Source organism: Canis aureus, chromosome 3 (assembly GCF_053574225.1).
Source record: "Canis aureus isolate CA01 chromosome 3, VMU_Caureus_v.1.0, whole genome shotgun sequence".
Lineage (NCBI taxonomy): Eukaryota > Metazoa > Chordata > Mammalia > Carnivora > Canidae > Canis > Canis aureus.
The window spans coordinates 47,727,258-47,748,221 of NC_135613.1; the positions used below are offsets into that span (position 1 = coordinate 47,727,258).

A 20,964-nucleotide genomic window follows, 5' to 3' on the forward strand; every position below is an offset into this window, starting at 1 on the left:
GAGGTGCCCTGAGCGCAGGCCTGCCTGGTCACCCCCACCACCACCTCTCCCCAGGCCCGGGAGATGACCCTACAGGCCATGGCACTCCAGCAGCATCCGCTGGGTCCCACCGCAAGGCCCTTGCCTCCAGAGGTGAGCCTGGCCTACCCAGCTGAGCGCTGTGCTACTCCAGGGTCTCACCGTGCCTCTCTGGGGTAGTAGCCTCAAGCCCATCCTGGGCAAACACAGGGTCCCCGAGAATAGGCCAGTGTGTCCCAGGAAGCATACTCTACTCTTCATTCTCTGCAGAAACCCCTAGCGCCAGAGGCACAGCCCAAGTTTGTGGGCACTGGACCCCCAGCCAAGCCTGTGCTCCTGCGCTCTGCTCCAAAGCCTTTGGCCCCAGCCCCTCTGGCCAAGGCCCCAAGACCCCCCACCAAGCCTGTGGCTGCCCCCATTCTAGCTCAGGACCGGGTTTGTCCAGAAACCAGTGAGTGTCCTATCCCAGTGGGGGTGGGCGGGATTGGGCATGTAGCTGTCCCCTCCTCACACCAACTGTGGCCTTACTCTGTTCCCTACCCCCATCCCTCACCCACAGCTTCGCCCTGCCCGGATCTAGTCCGGTATTCAACGCTCAACTCAGAGCACTTCCCTCAGCCCACACAGCAGATCAAGAACATCGTGAGGCAGTACCAGCAGCCACCCCGGGGAGGCCGGCCCGAGGCCCTCAGGTCAGCTCTGCCCCCACCCCAGCCCTCTGGGCCAGTGGCCTCCTCACCATACCTGAGTGGCCACCAGCTGGGTGCTCCCTGCCCAGCAACCTTCAGGGAGTGAGTTTTTTTATGCAGAAGATCCAGATGAGCCTTTGGGGTGGAGAAAGAAAGGCCCAGACCATGCTCTAGGTTGTGCTGTGTGACCTCAGACCAGTCTATAATCCTCTCTGGGTTTTCATGTATGATGATAGAGATGGGGGTGGAGGAAAAAGTTCCCTATTCTAGAACTCTGTGGCTGGGAAGAAGAAATTCCTATGCAATCCACCAGGAAGGATGGTGGAAAGGGGTTTGTGAAGCGGCCAGACCCTCACGAGGAGGCCTTGATGATCCTCAAAGGGCAGATGAGCCACCCAGCAGCAGCATCTGGCAGCCAGGTGAGGGGCGGCTTTGGGCTGGGCCCAGACAGGACAAAAGACAAAGTGGGGTGTTGGAGAGCCTCAGAAACCAGCTGCCCCTGTCAGCTATGACCCTGCTGCTGCCCCAGACCCTGTCCCCTCCCTGGGGACCCCCCATGACCCTCTGAGCACTCTCTTTTTTTGGCGGACAGGTGCCCAGAGAGGCTGTGGCCTTGGTGAAACCAGTGACCAGCACCCCAAGGCCATCCACGGGACCCACTCCAGGTGAGGGGCTAGGAGGGAGGAAGGGAGGAAGGGAGGGGCAGAGGGCTGTTGTCCAAGCATGTGAGTAAGTCTGTGTGAGTGCAGGTGAGTCCTGGTCTATGTGTCAGTGGCATGTGTGTGTCTGTGTCCCTGAGCCACGTGGACATACTGTGTGGACATTTGTGTAAGTATATCAGCACTTAACTAACAGTGACTTCAGGCCACACCCACTCTGGCCTTGCTACATCCTCACTAAAATCCTTCAAGGAAGTACCATGTTTGTCTAGGTGTTACAGATGGGAAAACCAACACAGAGAGGTTAAGTGACTTGCTCAAGATCACACAGCTCAAAAGTGTCCGACCGGGATTATAAACTCAGCCCTCAGGGGGCACTGGATGGCTCAGTGGTTGAGTATCTGCCTTTGGCTCAGGGCACAATCCCAGGGTTTTGGGATCAAGTCCCACATCAGGCTCCCCTCAGGGAGCCTGCTTCTCCCTCTGCCTGTGTCTCTGCCTCTCTCTGTGTCTCTCATGAATAAATAAATAAAATCTTAAAAAAAAAAAAAACAACCCTCCTGGCCTCACAATTGGAACCATAATCTCTGTGTCCTCTGCCTCATGGTAACCACAGTGTATCTTAGAAGATATAAATCAGTTCACATCATGTCCCTGCCACAAACTCTCCCATGACTCCTAGGATGAACTCTAGACTTCTCACTATGGTCTCTGAAACCCCGCATGATCTGCCCACCTTCCCAACCTCATCCTTCCCCCACCCCATTCTCCCCTTGGCACACTCTCTTCCTGGAACACAGCAAGCCCACTCCTACTTCAGGGCCTTGCTAGGTACTTGCTGTACCTAGAATGCTCTTCCCTAAGAGATCTTTGCATGTCTGGCCCTCCTCATCATTCAGGTCTTGGCTCAGTATCATCTCAGAGAAGTGAGCTGGGTTGCAAAGATGGAAGGACTCTCATAGACCAGCCCCTAGACTTTCCTAAGTAGCCCAGTTTTCTTTCCATCCCAGCTCCTAGAACTGAGATCTTTGTTATTTAATTGTCTGTTCTACCCACACCTATCATGAGACTGTCAACACAAGGGCAGACGCCTTGTCTATACTGCTCAGCACCCACCCCCAGGCTCTAACACAGACCTGCTGCATACACTATCTATATATGATCTATATATGCATTAAGTGAAAGATTGAGCCATTGTATGATTGTGCTTGTGTGTCCCTGTGATTGGTGTGTCTGCAGCCAGGGTTGTGGGAGACCACTTAGCCCCAGCCCCAGCCCCTTCCCTGACAAGAGGTCGCCCCCAATCCCCTTCCTCATTGGCCTTGCCTCTTTCACTCACTGTGCTCCCCAGTGCCGCCTTCGCGGTCTCTGGAGCCCCCTGAGGAACCTCTGCAGACACAGCTGCACCGCCTGGTGAACGCCAACTTCTATGGCTACCAGGACGCCCCCTGGCGGATCTTCTTGCGCAAAGAGGTACCTGGCCAGGCTGAAGCCAAAGGAGGGGTGCATGGGAGTGTGGGCAGGGAAGGGGGGTGGGGCTAGGGTGGGGCCGCTAGACCCTGGTCTAAGCTAGACAGTGGAGTCAGAAGCCAGGGGCCCAGGTGGTACGGAGCCCACTTTATCTGCGGGGTAGGAAGCAAAGTGAGAGGACTGCCCAAAGGGCCTCACTGGAGCCCCAATCCCACAGGTATTTTACCCCAAGGACACCTACAGCCACCCTGTGCAGTTAGACCTCTTGTTCCGGCAGGTGAGGTCTACTCTTTCCTTTCTGCCTCAGTGTGCTCATCTGGACAATGGGTGCATAGACTAGCCTTCTGCAAATCTTGTTTCTATACTCTTGGATTTAGGGTCCTTGACCATAGTGAGGATGAGGAGCTGTTCTGAACTTCCCACCCTTACGGACAAGCCCACAATTTGATTTAACCAGACACACAGTTTGTCTGAGCTAGATGGGACTCAGAAGTCAAATCCCAGCCCCAGTATGTAGAGGAGGAAGCTACGGTCCAGGAAGGGCGGCATGGGTTGTGGAAGAGAAGATAAAGGAGAGGGGCCTTTGTAAATGAGATCTGATTCACACAGATGACCCCACTGCTATGTAAATAGGAGTCTCACGTCTCCACTCACACTGGAACAATCCAGCCTGGGTTCCCAGATCGGGGAGTCTCACAAGCCACCTGCATCGTGGCTCATTTCCACAGATCCTCCACGACACGCTCTCCGAGGCCTGCCTGCGCATCTCCAAGGACGAGAGGCTGAAGATGAAGGCCCTGTTTGGTACCACAGGGGATGGGAAGGGACACGGATGGGGCAGCCAGCTAGAACCGGGCCAGGCCTTCTTAGAAGGAGATTGGGGCTGACAAACCCAGCCCCATTCACCTCTCATATAGCCCTCCTTGCTCTACTTCTGGCCTCTTCCAGGGCCAGGCTGCCAGTCTGAGTTCAGTTTTGCCTAATACACTGTGTGGCCCTAGTTGTGGTTTCCCAGTGTAGACATGGAGATCACCCTGTTCCAGTATCTTCCTGCTGGGTGTCAGCCTTCCTCCCTGCAATGTGGGCTGGCAGCAGAGGGGAGAGAGGGTTCTGACCCGACCTGCATCCCTCAGCCCAGAACCAGCTGGACACACAGCGGCCCCTGGCACCGGAGAGCGTGAAGCGGGCCGTGGTCAGCACTGCACGTGACAGCTGGGAGCTCTACTTCTCCCGCCTCTTCCCTGCCACGGTGCGAGTGCCCTGCTGGCCCCCGCTCACCCAGGGACTTCAGGGAAGAGGCTAGAAGACTCTCAAGTGTCCCTTATCTCCACCCCAGGGCAGTGTGGGCACTGGCGTGCAGATCCTGGCTGTGTCCCACATGGGCATCAAGCTCGTAAGGATGGGCAAGGGAAGCCGGGAGGCTGGCGGGCAGCTGCAGGTCCTGCGCACATACAGGTGAGCAGCGGGCGGGCAGGTGAGAATGGGGTTAGCTGGGCATGGGCATGCTGGGCAGTAGCATCTCCTCACCGACTCTCCCCAGCTGATTGCTGAGTGCCTGTGATGTGCCAGGCTCTCTGCTGAGCCCTTTAAGCAAGTCTGTTTTACAGATGGGGAAACTGAGGCTCAGTGAGAGAAGTTGCTTGTCTCAGGTCACATAGCCAGGAAGCAGATGAGCTATGAGCCCTCTACCCTGGCCTGCCTCTTAGACTACACCCCAGCCTTGCCCTTCCAGAGCTCACTGCACAGTGGGGGTGTCTGTGTTGTGAACAGCTGAGTTTTGTTGTACAGCCAGGAATGGAAAGCGTGTCCTGGCATAAGACCTCCCTGAGTCCTTGGACCCCTCCCCTGCCAGCAGCCCCTTTTGTCCTCTGTCACACAAGAACAAGAATAGAACCTCATTCCTTGGTTGCGGGAAAGCTCCTTGTTTTGAAAGAGGCAGAGAATTTGGTCAGTGGGTGAAGGAGATAGATTTGTGCGGGCAAGATCTGGGAGGTTGCATTAAGAGACAAAGGAAAAAAAAGTAGAGCAAGGCCAAGGGTAGTGAGGGCTGGAGTGTCGGTTCACGGGTGATAGGAAATGGGCCAGGGCCACAGGCAGGATGGGGAGCGGAGGCTGGGCAGGCTCCCAGGTCCCTGTGGCAGGCAGCAGGGCGCTCAGGTGGGGCTGGGCTTTGGGAATGGTCCAGGGCAGGAGCAGAGGAGCAGGCCGGGTAGGGAGGAAGGCGCCCTCTGGCCAAGGAGCCCTGCCTTCATGCCACTTTCCCATTCTCCAGCTTTGCGGACATCCTGTTTGTGACCATTCCCTCCCAGAACATGTTGGAGTTCAACTTGGCCAGCGAGAAGGTCATCCTCTTCTCAGCCCGAGCTCATCAGGTCAAGACCCTGGTCGACGACTTCATCCTGGAACTGAAGAAGGTCAGGGTCCTTCTACAGGGGAGGTCCCTCCTCAAGGGACCAGGGATGGAAAACAGGGTTCCCCTGTGTCATTTACACACCAGCCACGCCTCCCTGAGAAGTATGGGTGTGTGCGTGTGTGTGCATGTGCACACGTGGACTGGGCAGCCCTCAGGCCTCAGCAAGGAAGCTTTGGTGAGGGAGTGGATGGGTAAGCCCCATATGTGTTCATCGGATTCCAGTCTCCAGCCCTTTACAAGGCCATCCCTTCGACTCCCATAACATTCTTCCCTCTCTCACCTAGGGAATGTCCCGTTTCCCATGAGTCAGGGTGGAATACCTGTGGAAAAGAGGAGCGGGGGAGTGGCCCCAGTCCTCTGGGAGGAGGGGGATGGGACTGCAGCCACTCACCCTGCCCCTGGCTGACCCAGGACTCGGACTACGTGGTCGCAGTGAGGAACTTCCTACCTGAAGACCCAGCACTGCTGGCCTTCCACAAGGGTGACATCATCCACCTGCAGCCCCTGGAGCCACCTCGAATGGGTCAGGGCCATGGGACACCATGGGTATGGGCGGCAGAGGCTCGGCAAGGGGGCCTCCCTGGCAGGTGCTGACATGAGCTCGACCCGCAGGCTATAGCGCCGGCTGTGTTGTCCGCAAGAAGGTCGTGTACCTGGAGGAGCTGCGGCGTAGAGGCCCCGACTTTGGTGGATACCCTGGATCCCCCAGTCCAACCTGGAAACCCTAAACAGCTCATCCTGGCTTCATGCACTCACATTGCAGATGCTCTATGGGGGTTTCTCGGTGCCCCAGGGGGGCCTGGCCTGGCCGCCTGCTGCAGCCCCAGCCAGTTCCTCCTGGCGGCCCCCTCACCCAGCCCTCTGTCTGCATATCTGGCTGAGGGCTCTCTGTCAGTGTTAGTTACTGTTTCTGTGTATGTGGCCCGGGTCTCTCTGTCTCTCTGCCGGAGCATCCACAAGCACATGTTTTCTGGTCCACCTCCCACTGACGGAATGCCTTTCCTTACCCTGTGTTCTCAGCTGCAGAGTCTCCATGGCCTCCTGCACAGAACACTGGGGCAGGGGCAGGAGGGTGCTCCAGTATCCCTAGAGGGGCCCCTTAGTCCTGAGACGTGACCCTTTTGCTTGTCTCAGACCCTTTACCTGCCCCCTAGGCTGGAGGTTCGGGACCATCCATGGGCGTGTGGGCCGCTTCCCTTCTGACCTCGTGCAGCCTGCGGCTGCCCCTGATTTCCTACAGTTGCCGGTTGAGCCAGGCCGGGGCCGGGCTGCTGCTGTGGCCGCTGCTGTGGGCTCCACAGCTGCTGCATGGGAGGTGGGCCGCAGGAGGGAGGTGAGACCATCAGAGCCGGGCCCGCGGGGCTGAGACAACGGGGTGGTCAGCTTGATGGTGGAGGCAGTTGGGAGCAAGGTCAGCCTAGGGTATGGCCAATCCCAGGATAGGCAGAACCTGATAGGGCCAGCCAGATGTGTGACCCATGGCAGGAGCAGAAATGATTGGAGGTGTGGCCAGATGGGTTCGGGATGGTGGGGGTCAGCAGGGTTGTGATGAGGTGGGGGGGACCCAAGCATATGGGGCAGGAGCAGGTGTGTGGAATGGAGCCAGGGAAGGGTGGAGTAAGGGGCTAGGTCAGCCAGGACCAAGCTTTGGGGAGATGGAGGGGGCATGGCCAGAGGCGGCAGGAGGTGGGGTCAGCTGGGCTGTGGTAGGAGTGACTTGGTGCAAGGTGTCAGGACTACCGAGTGGGGGTGAGTCTAGGTGGGTGGGGGTTAGGGGCAGCCTGAGAGGATTTGGACAGAGTCAGGCTGGGGTTGGGCATGGTAGCTTTGAGCATGAGCAGGTGTGGCAGGAGTGGCAGGACGGGACCTCTTAACTCTGGCCCTCCTGCAGGGTCCCCTGGTCAGGGCTGGCTCCCCTGACCATGCAGACGATGGCCTGACTCTCCCACCGTACTCGATGCTTGAGTTTGCCCAGAAGTATTTCCGAGACCCTCAGAGGAGATCCCAGTGAGTGGTGGTCCCAGCCCTCATGCCCACGCTGAAGAAGGCCCTTCTGGGGCTTCTGGCAGCCATCCAAGTGAGGCTGCCGCACTTCTGATGGGGGGGAGGAGAAACCACTCAGATGTGAGGTCTGCCTGCAGCCTCAGCTTCTGGGAGCCTTCCTGCCTGGTTGACAGACATTGGGTCAAGAACATTCTGGGTGATGCTTCTCCCTCTGCCTGTGTCTCTGCCTCTCTCTCTCTCTGTGACTATCATAAATAAATAAAAATTAAAAAAAAAAAAAAAAAGGGATCCCTGGGTGGCGCAGCGGTTTAGCGCCTGCCTTTGGCCCAGGGCACGATCCTGGAGACCCGGGATCGAGTCCCACGTCAGGCTCCCGGTGCATGGAGCCTGCTTCTCCCTCTGCCTATGTCTCTCTGCCTCTCTCTCTCTCTCTCTCTCTCTGTGTGACTATCATAAATAAATAAAAAATTAAAAAAAAAAAGATTAAAAAAAAAAAAAAAAAAAGAACATTCTGGGTGGAAAGGGGATATAGCCAGAGGCTCTGAGGCAAGACTTGTGAGTAGCACCTATCTCCTGTTGCAGGGATGGCCTCAGGCTAAAATCCAAGGAAGGTCGGGAGTCCAGGACCTTGGAAGACATACTCTGCTTCACCAAGGTGTCCAGCCCCAAGTCTGGTTCCTCATCTGTAAAATGGTGATGCAAGAGCCCCTTCTAGGTCTTTGGTGGGACAAACAGCCTTGTCCTCAGTAGGACCCCTCCCAGCTCTCAGCACCCCAAGGACCTAGTTCCTCCTAGGGCAGCATCTCCCCCCAGTGCCTAACACGCCTGGCGGCTTTTTTATGATGTGACCTCTCCTGTCATAACACAGGAGGCACCGCATGGCCCTCCTTTCTGGCTTGTCCCTCCACGGTCATGACACGAGCCCTTCCTCCCCTCGCAGACCCCACTGCAAGAGTCTCTCATCGAGCTCAGTGACAGCAGCCTCAACAAGATGGCCACCGACATGTTCTTAGGTGTGGGGGTGGGGCGGGCCTGGGCCAGGTGGGATCCAGCCGTGGGACCCTGCTCTTCCCAGCCCTCTGGTCCTAAGGGTCTCCCCCTCAGTTCAGGCCTGGGGCCACATTTACGGAAGAGGAACCTCCAGCTGCCCCAGGGTCGTACCCTCCCAGGGATGGCCCCAACCTTGGCGTGCCCCGGGGTGAGTGGGCAGCTGGGTGCCTGGTGGCCCCGGGTGGGACAAGTCTTTTCTACAGCTGTGATGAGATTCATGGGTGACGCTCCACTGAAAGGCCAGAGTGAACTGGATGTGCTTTACACCCTCCTGAAGGTTAGTCCAGCAGATTTTGGTGGATGCTCCCTTGCCTGCTGTGTAGCTCAGTTTCCCCATCTGTCAAGCAAAGTTGCAGGACATTGGGGTGGGGACCCCAAAGAGGAATGCACCCTGCAGTGGGGAGGGGGCTGAGGAAGGGACACCAGGCCTTTCTCCAAGTGCACACCCTGTTTTCATGTGCCTGGTGTGTGGCACGGGCTCCGGCATGGCCTCCTTCAGCTGTGTGAGGACCACGAAGTCATGCGGGACGAGTGTTACTGCCAAGTTGTGAAGCAGATCACAGACAACACCAGCACCAAGCAGTGAGTGCGCTGGGCCGTAACCCCTGTACCCTACTCCCCACATCGCGTCATTGCTCCAAGAGGGGTCTGTTCAGTCTTTCCCCCTGTACCCAGGTCTTCCCTCCTGATTGTCTCCCACCATCCTCTTCCTCACTCAGTAGACAGAGTACATGTGTTTGGAATTGTTTGTCCAAGATTCAGTTTCTTTTACAGGTCCCAGACCTGTAAAATGGCAATGATAATCTGCAAGTCCAGATTCTTGGTTGCAAGTGACAAAAGCCCAATTCAAGCTGGTTTAAGCAAAAGAGGATTCAGGTGACTGAAACCACCAAATATGGGTTCAGGCATGGCTGGATCCAGGTATCATTGGGAAGCAGGCTTTCTCTGTAATCTAGCCCTGGTTTTCTCTGTGTTGATAGTGTTCTTAAGTAATATCTTCCGTGCATTAGCAAGAAACAGCTCTGGAGAGACATTTTTCAGCTCAGTAATCTTAGGGAAAGCAAGATTGATCCAATTATAGCTAAAATTCGCAAATCCAGTCCTACTGATTTGACTTGGTCCTGTGCCTATCCCTGGGCCCACTGCAAGAGCTTTGGCCAGAACTGGGTCAAATTTCTGTCCCTTAACCAATCACCATATTCAAAGGAAGGCTGATCTAACTAGCCAGATGTGGATCAACTAACCATCCCTAAAACAATCATTGTGGCCAGGGGCTACAGTGTTCTAGTTGGCAGACCTGGCTTCCATGCCAGTCACCAACTCACAGTGACCCAGGGTGGGAGTGGATGCTTAAAGGAAGCCCAAGTGCTGTCCCCAGACCCCAGTGGACCCCACAAATGAAACCCTCACATCCAGGGCAGTGTGAAGATGAATGTCCTGCACAGGACCAGCACCCAGCAAGTGCCCAGTGTGGGATGCTCTTGTTCACCAGATCTCCCACCCATCCCCATCTAGTCTACCTCCCCCACTGACTCTCCATGCCTCCAGGAATAATAGAAGCACTCGGCATGTCCTCCTGCCCCTTCCCACCCCCAGGCCTTCTCTGCCACTACATGCACACAGCCCCAGAGGGTTCCTCCAGTACCCCTTCAAGGACCTTCACTCAGGAGCCTCCCCAGAGAGATTATACCCAGGGAATACTTGGTTTTCTGTGCAGTCCGGCATGTCACATCAGGGGCCTCATCTCCTGCTTTCCTTGTCTCCCATCCTGGATTCCCAAGCACAGTGTACCCTCTGCATGGCTTTGGCGTCCACCTGCCCTCCTCTCACTAGCCAGGGAGGAGCACCCCAGAAAAGAGGAGCTGCCTGAGAGCCAGAGATGTCCAGCCCAGGCTCAGGAGACTCTAGGGCTGTGGCCACCTATGACGTGGCCCCGTGTGTGTTCCCCAACAGGGACAGCTGCCAGCGAGGCTGGAGGCTGCTGTACATCGTGACTGCCTACCACAGCTGCTCTGAGGTCCTCCAGCCACACTTTGTTCGCTTTCTCCAGGATGTGAGCCGGACCCCAGGCCTGCCTTTCCAAGGTGAGGGGCCAGTGAGTGCTGACTCTGGGTGGTGAGCACAAGAAAGGGATTTCTAGGGGGTGCTGGAAGTGGGACTGTGTGGCATGTGGGAGGATGAAGGAGGCAGAAGGGCCAGGAGAGCTGGGTGAGGCCCCGTGTCTCTGGCCATTACCAACCAACAAGGGTCTGGAGTGGGTCTGGGCAGGGGTCAGATCCAGCTGGTGGCAGGGTCTCAGCCTTCCCCCTGGGAATTTGGAGGAAAGGAGCCTGTCCCCAGCCTCATCCTGACCCTTGTTGCCATAGCAACCCCTGGGGTCGCCCTAAGAAAAGGGTTAGGGCTGTGTGGTCATCATGGCAGTCAGGCAGGAGACAGGGGACCTCACTCTGCCTGTCCCAGAATCCTCCGCTTTGATTCAATTAACACTCCCAGACTCTGAGATGAATAGATCCCTGAGGATAGGCTCCCCTGAGGAAGGACTCCCAGATCTGTGGAGGCAGCAGAATGTGCCCTATAGGTCTTGCCTCCACCTCCTCCCCGGAGCAGAGCGAGAGCACTCTTTAACCCAGAGAAACAGGCGGTGGCGGGTTCTGCACTGCTCTGGGTAAGGGCGGGGGTTGGCAAGGGGGTCCCAGCTGGCAGGGCACAGCTGCATCACCGCAGCCACACAGCCTATGGGGGATACACCCTCAGGCAACAGCTGGAAGTGACGGCTGTTCCCAGGGTTCACAGGTAGCCAAAGGGACCATGGGCTAGACAAAAGCCTTAGCCCCATGGGACATGGGTTCAAATGCAGCTCTCACACTGCAGCTCTCAACCTTGGGCAAATCCCGCCCCCCCTAGGAACTGTCTCCTCAGCTCCGACATTGGAGAACAGAAGCCCCATAGGTTGTAGAGAGAACCCAGTGGGCTCGTGGCTGGTGGCCACAAGAGCCTCTTTCTCCCACTGCCTACCCTGGGCAAGGCCTTGACTCCCTGTCTCTGCAGGGATTGCCAAGGCCTGTGAGCAGAATCTGCAGAAAACCCTGCGTTTTGGAGGCCGCGTGGAGCATCCCAGCAGCATGGAGCTTCGGGCCATGTTGGTGAGTGTGGGGTGGGGTCAGGATGAGCATGAAACACGAGCCCTGCCCAGAGACCCTGTGTGTACTGAGCACTCAGAAGTGGACAGTCGGGCCTGGCAGGTCCAGGTGCATGAGTGTTCCTGCGCATGACTGTCTAGAGCCCCTTGACTTGGGGACTTCCATAGCGGGGGGGGGGGGGCAGGGGGGCCCAGATCCTGGCCCAGATCCCAGGACCCAGCCTCTCTCCTCTCTTCCCCTTTGTGCCAGGCGGGCCGCAGTTCCAAGAGACAGCTCTTTCTTCTCCCTGGAGGCCTTGAACGCCATCTCAAAATCAAAACATGCACTGTAAGTGAGGGAAAGTTTCTGACAGGTAGATGCCGGAGGGGTAGGGACACCCCAGTCTCTGGGGTGGGCCCCGAAGGGTGCTGAGCCCCTGTCAGTGTCTTCCAAAGCTGCACAGGGCAAGACTTATTTCTCAGGGAAGCAGACCAAGCCTCAGAGAGGTGAAGGTCATACTGCTGAGGCAGAGTTTCAACCCTGAGTCTCTCAGGCTCTAAAAGCTGTACTCCTGTGCACAAGGCCAATTCTCAGGCCTCACAGGGTCCTTCGTGTCCCTGTGGAGGGCCTGGGTGGACTGGGAGGACAGGTCCACTCAGCTGGCCCAGCCATACCCTTTCTTCCCCCCAGGTGGCCCTGGATGTGGTGGAAGAAATCTGTGCTGAGATGGCTCTGACACGCCCTGAGGCCTTCAGCGAGTATGTCATCTTCGTTGTCACCAACCAAGGTGAGTGGCTAGGAGGACTGAGCATGAGGGCCCAGTCTGGAGGGCCCAGGTCAGATGCCACTTCCTCCAGGAGGCCCCTGGATGCCATGCATAAGAACTTTTCTGGGGGCCAGGCACCCCCGGCTCCAGATGTTGGTCTTGCCTACCAGACTGGAAGTTCCTAGAGGGCAGGACCTGCTCCTTACATCCTAGGAAGTTTCCTAGAGTCTAGCCTGACTTCTGGAGCCTGCTGTGCAGGCGTTACTTTCTGTCTCTGAGGCTGTGACAGTGGCAGGAAGAGCCTCTCCTGCAGTTCCCCCAGCCCCTTCTTATCTGCCCAAGGTCCCTTCTGTCTGCTGCCCACTCTAGACCATGCTCTTGCCCCCTGTCACCTGTTGGTCAGCTCCGGCCACCTGCACCCAGCTCTTGTCCCTGCTGCCTGGGTTCTAAACTGTGCGTCCTCAGCCCTGCCTGCCCTGGGCCCAGCTAAGACGGGGGAAGGTGGTAACAAAATGGTGTTAATAACTGACATTTACAGACCAGATATGGTGGCCCAGGCACAGGTCAGAGAACTTTAATTGTAGAAACTCCTCTAAGTCCTGCAACAACCCTATGAGGTAGAAACTCTGGCTACCCCCGTTGACAGATGGCGAAACAGGCCCGGGGAGGCTGACTTAGTGTCTTACGGCTGCTGTAACAAATTACCATGTATTTAGTGGCTTAAAACAGCATAAATGTATTATCTGACAGTTCTGAAGGTCACGAGTCCTGAAATGTCAGCAAGGCTGGCTCCTTCTGGAGGCTCTAGGGGAGAATCCAATTTCTTGCCTTCTCCAGCTTGTGGACACTGCCCACACTCCTTGGGTTGTGGCCCCTTCCTCCATCTTTATAGCCAAGAGTGTAGAATCTTCAAAACTTCCTCTTTCTCTCGCCCTCCTACTCTCCTTCTGAGGACCCTTGAGATGACATCAGGTCCACTTGGTTAATCCTGGATAACCTCCCCTTCTCAAAATCCTTAATTTAAGTACATCTGCTAAGTCCTTTTGCCATGAAGGCAAACATATTCACAGATTCTGGGGAGTAGGACATGGACCTCTCTGGGGAAGGGGTCCATTTTTCAGCATGTCACCGAGGTTAAGGGATTTACCCAAGGTCACACAGTTAGGATTTGAACCCAGGCAGTCTGGCCTCTAGAGTCTGGACTTTCATCATCGATGCCACACCCTCTCTTTGGTAAAATGTTACTGAAGGTGTATGATGGGGAGCAGAAATGTTAAAGCAAGAAGGAAAAACTTAAACCTTCCTCACAGACTCAGACCTTGCTCCTTGCCAGCCCCAATCCTCTCCACACTCCACCCATTCCAGGAGGCCAGCAAGGGGTCTCTCCTGAAGGAGTTCTGTAGAAAGGTACCCACCTGGTCTCATGATTAGAGGGCTACTCCATGTCCCAAGCCACCTCTGGAAAGGAGCTGGGCTCCTCCTGAGCATAACCCAGGGCACTTCCTGAGACCTAGGTACACTCTAGCTTTGCTTGGAATTATTCTCATCTCTGCTCATCAAGAGAGACCAAAAACACAGGGCACCCTGTTCCATACACATGCTCTCCCTTAGGGAGGACTCCATGTCCTGAAGCAGGGAAGGGCCTTGCCCGGGGTCTGCACATATGCTCTGCAGCCACCCCCACTCTCCACAGGCCAGCATGTGTGCCCACTTAGCCGCTGTGCCTACATCCTGGACGTGGCCTCGGAGATGGAGCAGGTGGATGGGGGCTACATGCTCTGGTTCCGGCGTGTGCTCTGGGATCAGCCTCTCAAGTTTGACAATGAGCTGTACGTGACCATGCACTACAACCAGGTCAGCACATGTGGTCCACCCCACTGCTCTGGAACCTTCCGGGCTCCCCTGTGTGTAGTCAGAGTCACAGCCTTGGTATCTGATGCCTTCGTGTTTTCAGCCCCATTGACCTTCCTTCCTCCCTCTCTCCCTTCCTTTCTTTCTTCCCTTCTTTTTTTTTCTTTTTTTGGAGAGAGAGAGAGAGAGAGGGAGAGAGAGAGAGAGTGTGTGTGTGTGTGTGTGTGCAAGCAGTGGGGAGGGACAGAGGGAGAGGGAGAGAGAATCTCTGGCAGATGCTCCACTGAACATGGAGCCCGACATGGAGACTCAGTCTCAGAAACCAGAGAACATGATCTGAACTGAAATCAAGAGTCAGACACTTAATGGAATGAGCCCCTCAGGGCCCCCCTCCTCCGATTGACATGTCTAGTCCTAGTGCCTATATCCCCTGTGTGAACTCCTCAGAGCAGCCTGACCATGCCACCCTCACCACCTAATTTGTGGGCCTTTACACGCACGGTCACATCCCACCTGCCCTGTCTTTCCTGCACCTGTGTTCATCTAAATTGATTGCAAGGCTGCCCCCAATAGCACCCCTTCTATGAGGCTGCTCTGACTTCCCCTTTACTCCTGATTCCTCTGAGTGCTTGACCTGCCCCAAAAGCCTGAGCAGCTTTTGCTGGCATTGTTACTTTTATCTTTGTGTTATTCCTTCATGAGACTCAGATAAGTCAGGATCATGGAGCTTACAAAATCTGGGTTCTCCCCTCCTGTGCTAACATTCGTGGGTGATCGGACATTTTGTTGATCTGGTGCCAAAGTCTTGGCAATTCTGGGTACAGAATGCTGCCACCTAGCCTCTACGGCCACACGCTGTGGCTGTTGACCACCAGCCCTGTGAGGTCTGGTCCAGTTCGAGTCGAGCTGTGGCCTACAGGCCAGGAGCAGCTCTTGGGAACTTGGGAAAATGCAAATCCTCAAGTCTTGCCCCAGATCTAGTGACTCAGAGTCTCAGAGGTGCTTCCCAGAGGTCTGCTGTAGTGACTCTGTGCACACTCAGCTTTCAGAAACCCCAGCCCCCGGCCGTTCCTGAACGATACAATGCAGATGTCCATGACACTCTTCCTTGGCCACTGTGTGGACTCCCACATGGGCTTCAGGGCCACAGCCCTCACAGCTTATCCTCACGTGCCTCTCATTGGTCTCCAAAGTCCAGCAGGCAGGCGAGATTAGAACTATTAACATGACACGTGTTCACATCTTCCTCTGATGAATGCCTGACTGCAGGTCTGCCTGCAGCCCCTCATCAGAATTCTCCCCCACAGGTCCTGCCCGACTACCTGAAGGGCCTTTTCAGCAGCGTGCCAGCCAGCCGGCCCAGCGAGCAACAGCTACAGCAAATGTCCAAGCTGGCCTCGCTGCAGCACCGGGCCAAGGACCACTCCTACCTGCCCAGTGTGTGAGCACCTCCCACCTGTCAGCGCCCCTTCCCCATTCCCCGGCTCCTCCCAGAGCTGGCCATCCCAGGCCCCAGCACTCTGCTCTTGCACCAGGGTCTGTGAAGCTGGCTGGGAAGGAGGAGCAGTCCTGGCCCCGGGGCCGAAATCTTCCACCTGGCCAGCCCTGGGAGCCTGGGACTCAGCCTCCTTCCACAAGAGGTTGCTTCTGGCAGGTCTTCATAGCTCAGAGAAAAAGAGAACAATAAAAAAGCTTTGGGGATGTACAAAAGTACACATTTCTGTGGCCACACAGAAAGATTCAGCCACAGAAACATTCACCGCGGTACAGCAACCCCAATCCCCAACAACAGGTGATTCCTTAAATAAATTCTGGGCGTCAGGCAGCCTTCAAATTGACGTCCCCAAAGAGGTGATAAATCAGTCATCCTAAGACTTTTAGTCTCAGAATGTTTTTACTCCCTTAAAAATTGGACCCCAAAGAGCTTTCGTTTATGTGGGTCACACTATCGATATACTTAACCCTATTCAAAATTGAAATTGAGAAACGACTTAAAATATTGACTTATTATTTGAAAAGTAAGGATAATGTATTATACGTTCATATAAGTAATTGTATGTAATAGTAATTATAATAACAGGTGAGAAACAATTATAATTCAAGGAACATAGATTAAATTACACATTAATACAAACTACTTATAGAAAAAAAAACAACTATTTTCCCAAAAAGTTTTAGTGAGGAGAGTGGCGTTGTTTTACCTTTTGCACATCTCTTTAGCAACTGGCTTAATAGAAGACAGCTGGATCCTCAGATGTGCTTCTGCAGGCAGTCTGCCCTATCTCACATGTCATGTGGCCTCTGGCAAATTCCACCTGTGAAAGAATGAGAGGGAGAAAGGCCAGGCAACTTTTAGCGTCTTAGCGTGTTATCAGGGACGTGGCTTTGACCTCCCATGCCCTCAGCCACACCCTGAGAACACCTGGTATGAATCATGGTAAGATAACGTAGGTACAGCATATGTGTAGGAGCTCATTATATGGTAAGAATTCGGTATGTGAAGCTCTTTTTATGTTATAATTTTAAGCAAAAGGCCAAGGAAGCACATACAGCTATAATCCCAATCCTGGAAAAAAACAATCACTGAGTTTTACTTTTTTGGAAGGCATTTTCATGCCTCATCTCAGTTCATCTTTATTTTCTGCTTTACAAAGACAGAAACTGAGGCCCAGAGAGGTTACAGGGTTTCCTGAAGCTTACCCAAATAATATGTGGGGGATAATATTTGGGATCCAAACCAGGGGAGGCCGGGTCCAGATGGCAGGCCCTCACCTCAGCAGTACAAAGGAGGGAAGATGTTGCCCTGGGGTGAGGGGTCTCTTGGAGGAAGGAGGCTCCCCTGGATTCCCCCTAACCCTTCCCAGTTTGCAGCTCAGAGCAGCTGGGATGCGCTGGGACTGCTCTTGGTGTTTGATTTCAGATGCCCCAAGGCACAAAAAAAGGGGCTGCCCTGAGGGAACCTGTATGTGTCAGACAGAAGGGACTGGAGCCGGGGTCTCTTGGCCCAACGGGTCCAGCCTGGAGCCCTGTGCTTCTCTGCTCTGTGCTCTGTCCAGCTGCTGGTGGTCCCCTTTGAACCCGCTCCCCTTGGCAATTCTCACAACTATGGCCTGGGCTTTTCTTTGGGGATTGGGGCTACAAAAGGACTAACCTACCTTGGGTTCCAGCCTCGGCCCCCCAGTCACCAAGTCACCATGTGACCCAGGGCTAGTCAGGGAACTTCTCAGAGCCTCCATCCCTCCATCCTCAAACAGGGAGCCTAGTGGTACCAGCCATAGTTAGTGAGTGTCTGCCCTGTACCATAGCACCAAATGAGCTCTTGGCAGGCAGCATTTAGTCCTCTGGGGAGGTGCAGAGATCACATCCACTGGGCTTAGCACTTGCCCTGCAGTGAGGATGTGCTGAGACGTTGTGCAGAACATGAATGATAGTGGGCACTCAGGACCTCGCTCTTCCCTCCACATGCAGGCGAGAGATCCAGGACTACATCCCGGCCCAGCTCTACCACACCATGGCTGGCTCGGCCTGGCTCAACCTGCTTGGCCAGCACCGGCAGCAGACGCAGGCGCTCAGCCCCCACCAAGCCCGCGCCCAGTTTCTGGGTGAGTGTCTGGGGCTGGGGGAGATAATTGTGGGGCACTCTACCAAGGGGGGGTCCTGGAGGGTGGGGTCGAGGCACTTTTTTTCTTTGCACAATGGCATTTTTGGTGCTAGCCAAGCTGAGCAACTACCTGGAAAGAACACCTTTCTAAAATGTTGACCAAGGCACCACCTAGGACCTGGGAGGCCCTGGGCAGATGGGGGCGGGGGGAGCTGGAGAGGCAGAAGGAGCCCTGGGGGGGAAGGGTGGACACGCATGCTGGACACAGCTGAGGAAGACTCAGGCTGCAGGCTGGCCATGCAGGGACATGGTTGTCATTGCTGAGCCGTGCCAGCTACACTAACTGACCACCCCACCCCACCGCCTCTCCCCACTCCAGGCCTCATCAGCGCCCTGCCCATGTTCGGCTCCTCCTTCTTCTTCATCCAGAGCTGTAGCAATGCGGCGGTGCCAGCCCCCTGCATCCTTGCTGTCAACCAGAATGGCCTCAACTTCCTCAGCACTGAGACCCATGTGAGTGGCCTAAGCCTGGCCCTGCCCCTGGCTCTCCCCTCTCCGTCCTCTGAGCTGCACTCCTCTGGGAGTCATCTCGTGGCCTTTTCTCTGCGCACACATCCTTGGTGTCTTTGTCGTATTCAAGTTCTCTCTTCTCATAAGGACATGGGACAGATTTGAACTGAGTCCACGCTGCTGGTCTCATTTCAGCTTCTTTTCTAAAAGGCCTTGTCTCCAAATACCATCATGCTCAGAGGGACGGGGTGTTAGGACTTTATTGGAGGTGATTCTAGGAGATGCTGGAATGAGGAAGTGAGACCAGGAAGGGACGTTTCATACACCTTGGGAACACACCTTCTGGAAGGCTGTATGAGCAGCAAATTCCTGCTGTGGGAATTGGCGCTCAGTCCAGCTGGGTGCTCTGGAGACAGCCTGAAACACACCTCTTGGAGGATGTCCTCTGTTCTGGGGGTGAGGGAGCTGGGGGGTCTACCCACCATGTTGCCCTGTCACTTAAGGCATTAACTCTCATTGCTCTGGGTTTCTGTGCATGGGCTCCTGGTTCACTCCCAGGGAAAGAAAGAAAATTCTGGATAAAGAGGGGGCAGGTTTAAGAAACAGCTTTGGTGTGAAGGTCAGGGCACCACTGCCAGCTGCTGCATTCCTGGATGCCAAGCATTCAGAACAGTGCCTGGCACCCTGTAGATGGGTGCATCAGTGTTTGCTGAATCTGTTTGGCAGGTGAGGAAACAGAAGTCCAGAGAGGTAAAGCAACTTGCCCGAGGTCACACAGCAAGTCGCTGGGGAACTGGTACTCCAACCTGGGTGTCCTACCTCCTCCTGATCTGATCTGCAGGGGAGAGGTAATGGTGGGTAAAACTGTCCCACCCACAAGCCTGTCTCTTCCCCTCTCCCTCCAGGAGCTGATGGTGAAGTTCCCCCTGAAGGAGATCCAGTCGACTCGGACCCAGCGACCCACGGCCAGCTCCAGCTACCCATATGTGGAGATCGCACTGGGGGATGTGGCGGCTCAGCGCACCATGCAGCTGCAGCTGGAGCAGGTGAGTGCAGCCCCAGCACCCAGACAAGCACCCAGCCCCTCCCTCAGGCTCTCTGCTGGGCCTGGCTCCAAGATGGATTAGATCCAGGTTGTGCCCCAGGGAGCATCCAGCCCAGTGCTAGGGACAGAGCTACCCCAACCCCACCGAGCACAGAACTGCAGGTCACTAGGGTGGTCTCCCACGGAAGCATCTTGGCAGGGTTGCCTCCTCTCTTTACCACTCTGGCCTCTGCTCTCACCTCCCGCCCCTCTGCTCCCAACCCTGGCCTCTTCCAGCAACTTGATGCCAAGCTTGTCCTCGCCTCTCTGCCCTAGACCCTTTGCACTCACTGTCCCCTCTACCTGGAGTGCTCATCCCTGGTTTGTTCCAGGGCACTCTCCCTCCTTTCCTTTATTTGGGTGTCAGCACAAGCATCACCTCTTCCCAGAAGCTTTCCTTGATCCTTCTCCCTGACATCTTACTATCTCTGCCTTGGCAGACCTTATTACGGCTTGCAGATGAGTTATTTGTTTACATATTGTCTGTCTCCCCAACCAGAATGCCAGCCCCAGAGGCCAGACCTGTGTCTCTTTTGTCCACATTGTGTCTATAGCACAGCATCCGTCAGGTAGTAGATGCTTAGTAAGTGGTTGTAGGATGGATGGTTGGATGGGAACCTTTTTGGCTTTTCCACTTCCTTGCAGACCCCCAGCCCCTTTGTGCTGCTGACTCTGCCCCTGGCATGCTGGGGTGGGGGTGCATTCATTCATTCACTCATTTAACATGTAAGCCACTGGACATCCCTACGTAGCAGGCTCTGCCCCGGCTTTGAGGATACTGAAGTGACTGCAACCCCCTCAACCCTGGCCCTCATCCAGCCCCAAGTCCAAGAGTCTCTCCAGTAAACCATGATCAGTGCTGAGAAGTTTATAGCTGAACTATCTGGGATGTAATCAGTGAAGGCTTCCAAGAGGAGGTGACATCTGAGTATAGCGGCAGTGCAGCCAACAGACCCAGGTCTGCATCTCACTCACCTCTGACAGGCTGCATGAGGGGATCTCAAGTCAACCCCACTTCTGATTGAGCTTCAGTTTCCACTCCTGTCAAGTGGGGCCACAGTGCCAGTAAGGGCTCGCATTGTAGCATGTGGGTGGGAGGGTTGGCTGGCGCATTGGCTGGAGGGGGGGACGCCCATCATGCATACTCTGATCTCATCCCCAGAGGGGGCCTCCAGCGTGGGGCAAGCACCACTGACGTCAGCACAGAGCACTTCAGAGTGTGGCCTTGGGCCTCCTACCACCTGGGTCCAAGTCCCCACCACCTGCCTACCAGCTGTGAGGTCTGGGGCAAGTGGCTTCGTAGCTCTGGCCTCAGGCCTCAGTTTCGTTGCTGGTGGAATGGGGTGTAAAAGTGCCTCTTAGGGACACTGTGTGGCCTAGAAGGGGTGAGACACAGGAAGCTTTCAGGACAGTGACTGGCACACAGTTACAGCTCAGTGAGTGTCCTTTATCTTTACGTCTGTCAGAGCAGCTCCTGTGGCCCCTCAGGTATCCCTGCGGGGATGCCACCGCCGCCTGTGGTCTGAAAACCCCAGGCAGGTGGATTTTCCACAATTCTCAGCTGCCTCTTCCTCCTGACCCCATCTGGGAGCCCTGAGGCCGGGCTACAGCTTCTTCTAGGCTCTAGGTGCCAGGTGGTAACCATGGCAACCCAACACGAGAAACTTACCACTGACTAGACTAATATTTTTTCCATTTAAAGGGTTTATACATAATAAAATCTCATGGAA

General features: G+C 55.3%; 1 protein-coding gene across 1 annotated transcript in view; it reads left to right on the forward strand.

Moving 5' to 3' along the window:
- MYO15A (myosin XVA) overlaps nt 1-20,964 on the forward strand; it is a 51,760-nt gene that overhangs the window by 27,924 nt on the left and 2,872 nt on the right. Inside the window, exons 37-64 of the mRNA XM_077892386.1 lie at nt 55-132; nt 289-469; nt 578-710; nt 1,021-1,126; nt 1,300-1,372; nt 2,718-2,839; nt 3,054-3,113; nt 3,565-3,640; nt 3,970-4,085; nt 4,173-4,291; nt 5,109-5,250; nt 5,661-5,772; nt 5,862-5,936; nt 6,404-6,582; nt 7,141-7,256; nt 7,836-7,908; nt 8,194-8,266; nt 8,507-8,580; nt 8,803-8,885; nt 10,257-10,387; nt 11,352-11,446; nt 11,693-11,770; nt 12,113-12,209; nt 13,882-14,042; nt 15,347-15,480; nt 17,508-17,641; nt 18,020-18,153; nt 19,056-19,196. Coding sequence (XP_077748512.1) covers nt 55-132; nt 289-469; nt 578-710; nt 1,021-1,126; nt 1,300-1,372; nt 2,718-2,839; nt 3,054-3,113; nt 3,565-3,640; nt 3,970-4,085; nt 4,173-4,291; nt 5,109-5,250; nt 5,661-5,772; nt 5,862-5,936; nt 6,404-6,582; nt 7,141-7,256; nt 7,836-7,908; nt 8,194-8,266; nt 8,507-8,580; nt 8,803-8,885; nt 10,257-10,387; nt 11,352-11,446; nt 11,693-11,770; nt 12,113-12,209; nt 13,882-14,042; nt 15,347-15,480; nt 17,508-17,641; nt 18,020-18,153; nt 19,056-19,196 — 3,096 coding nt within the window. The remainder of the gene's footprint in view (nt 1-54; nt 133-288; nt 470-577; nt 711-1,020; nt 1,127-1,299; nt 1,373-2,717; nt 2,840-3,053; nt 3,114-3,564; nt 3,641-3,969; nt 4,086-4,172; nt 4,292-5,108; nt 5,251-5,660; nt 5,773-5,861; nt 5,937-6,403; nt 6,583-7,140; nt 7,257-7,835; nt 7,909-8,193; nt 8,267-8,506; nt 8,581-8,802; nt 8,886-10,256; nt 10,388-11,351; nt 11,447-11,692; nt 11,771-12,112; nt 12,210-13,881; nt 14,043-15,346; nt 15,481-17,507; nt 17,642-18,019; nt 18,154-19,055; nt 19,197-20,964) is intronic.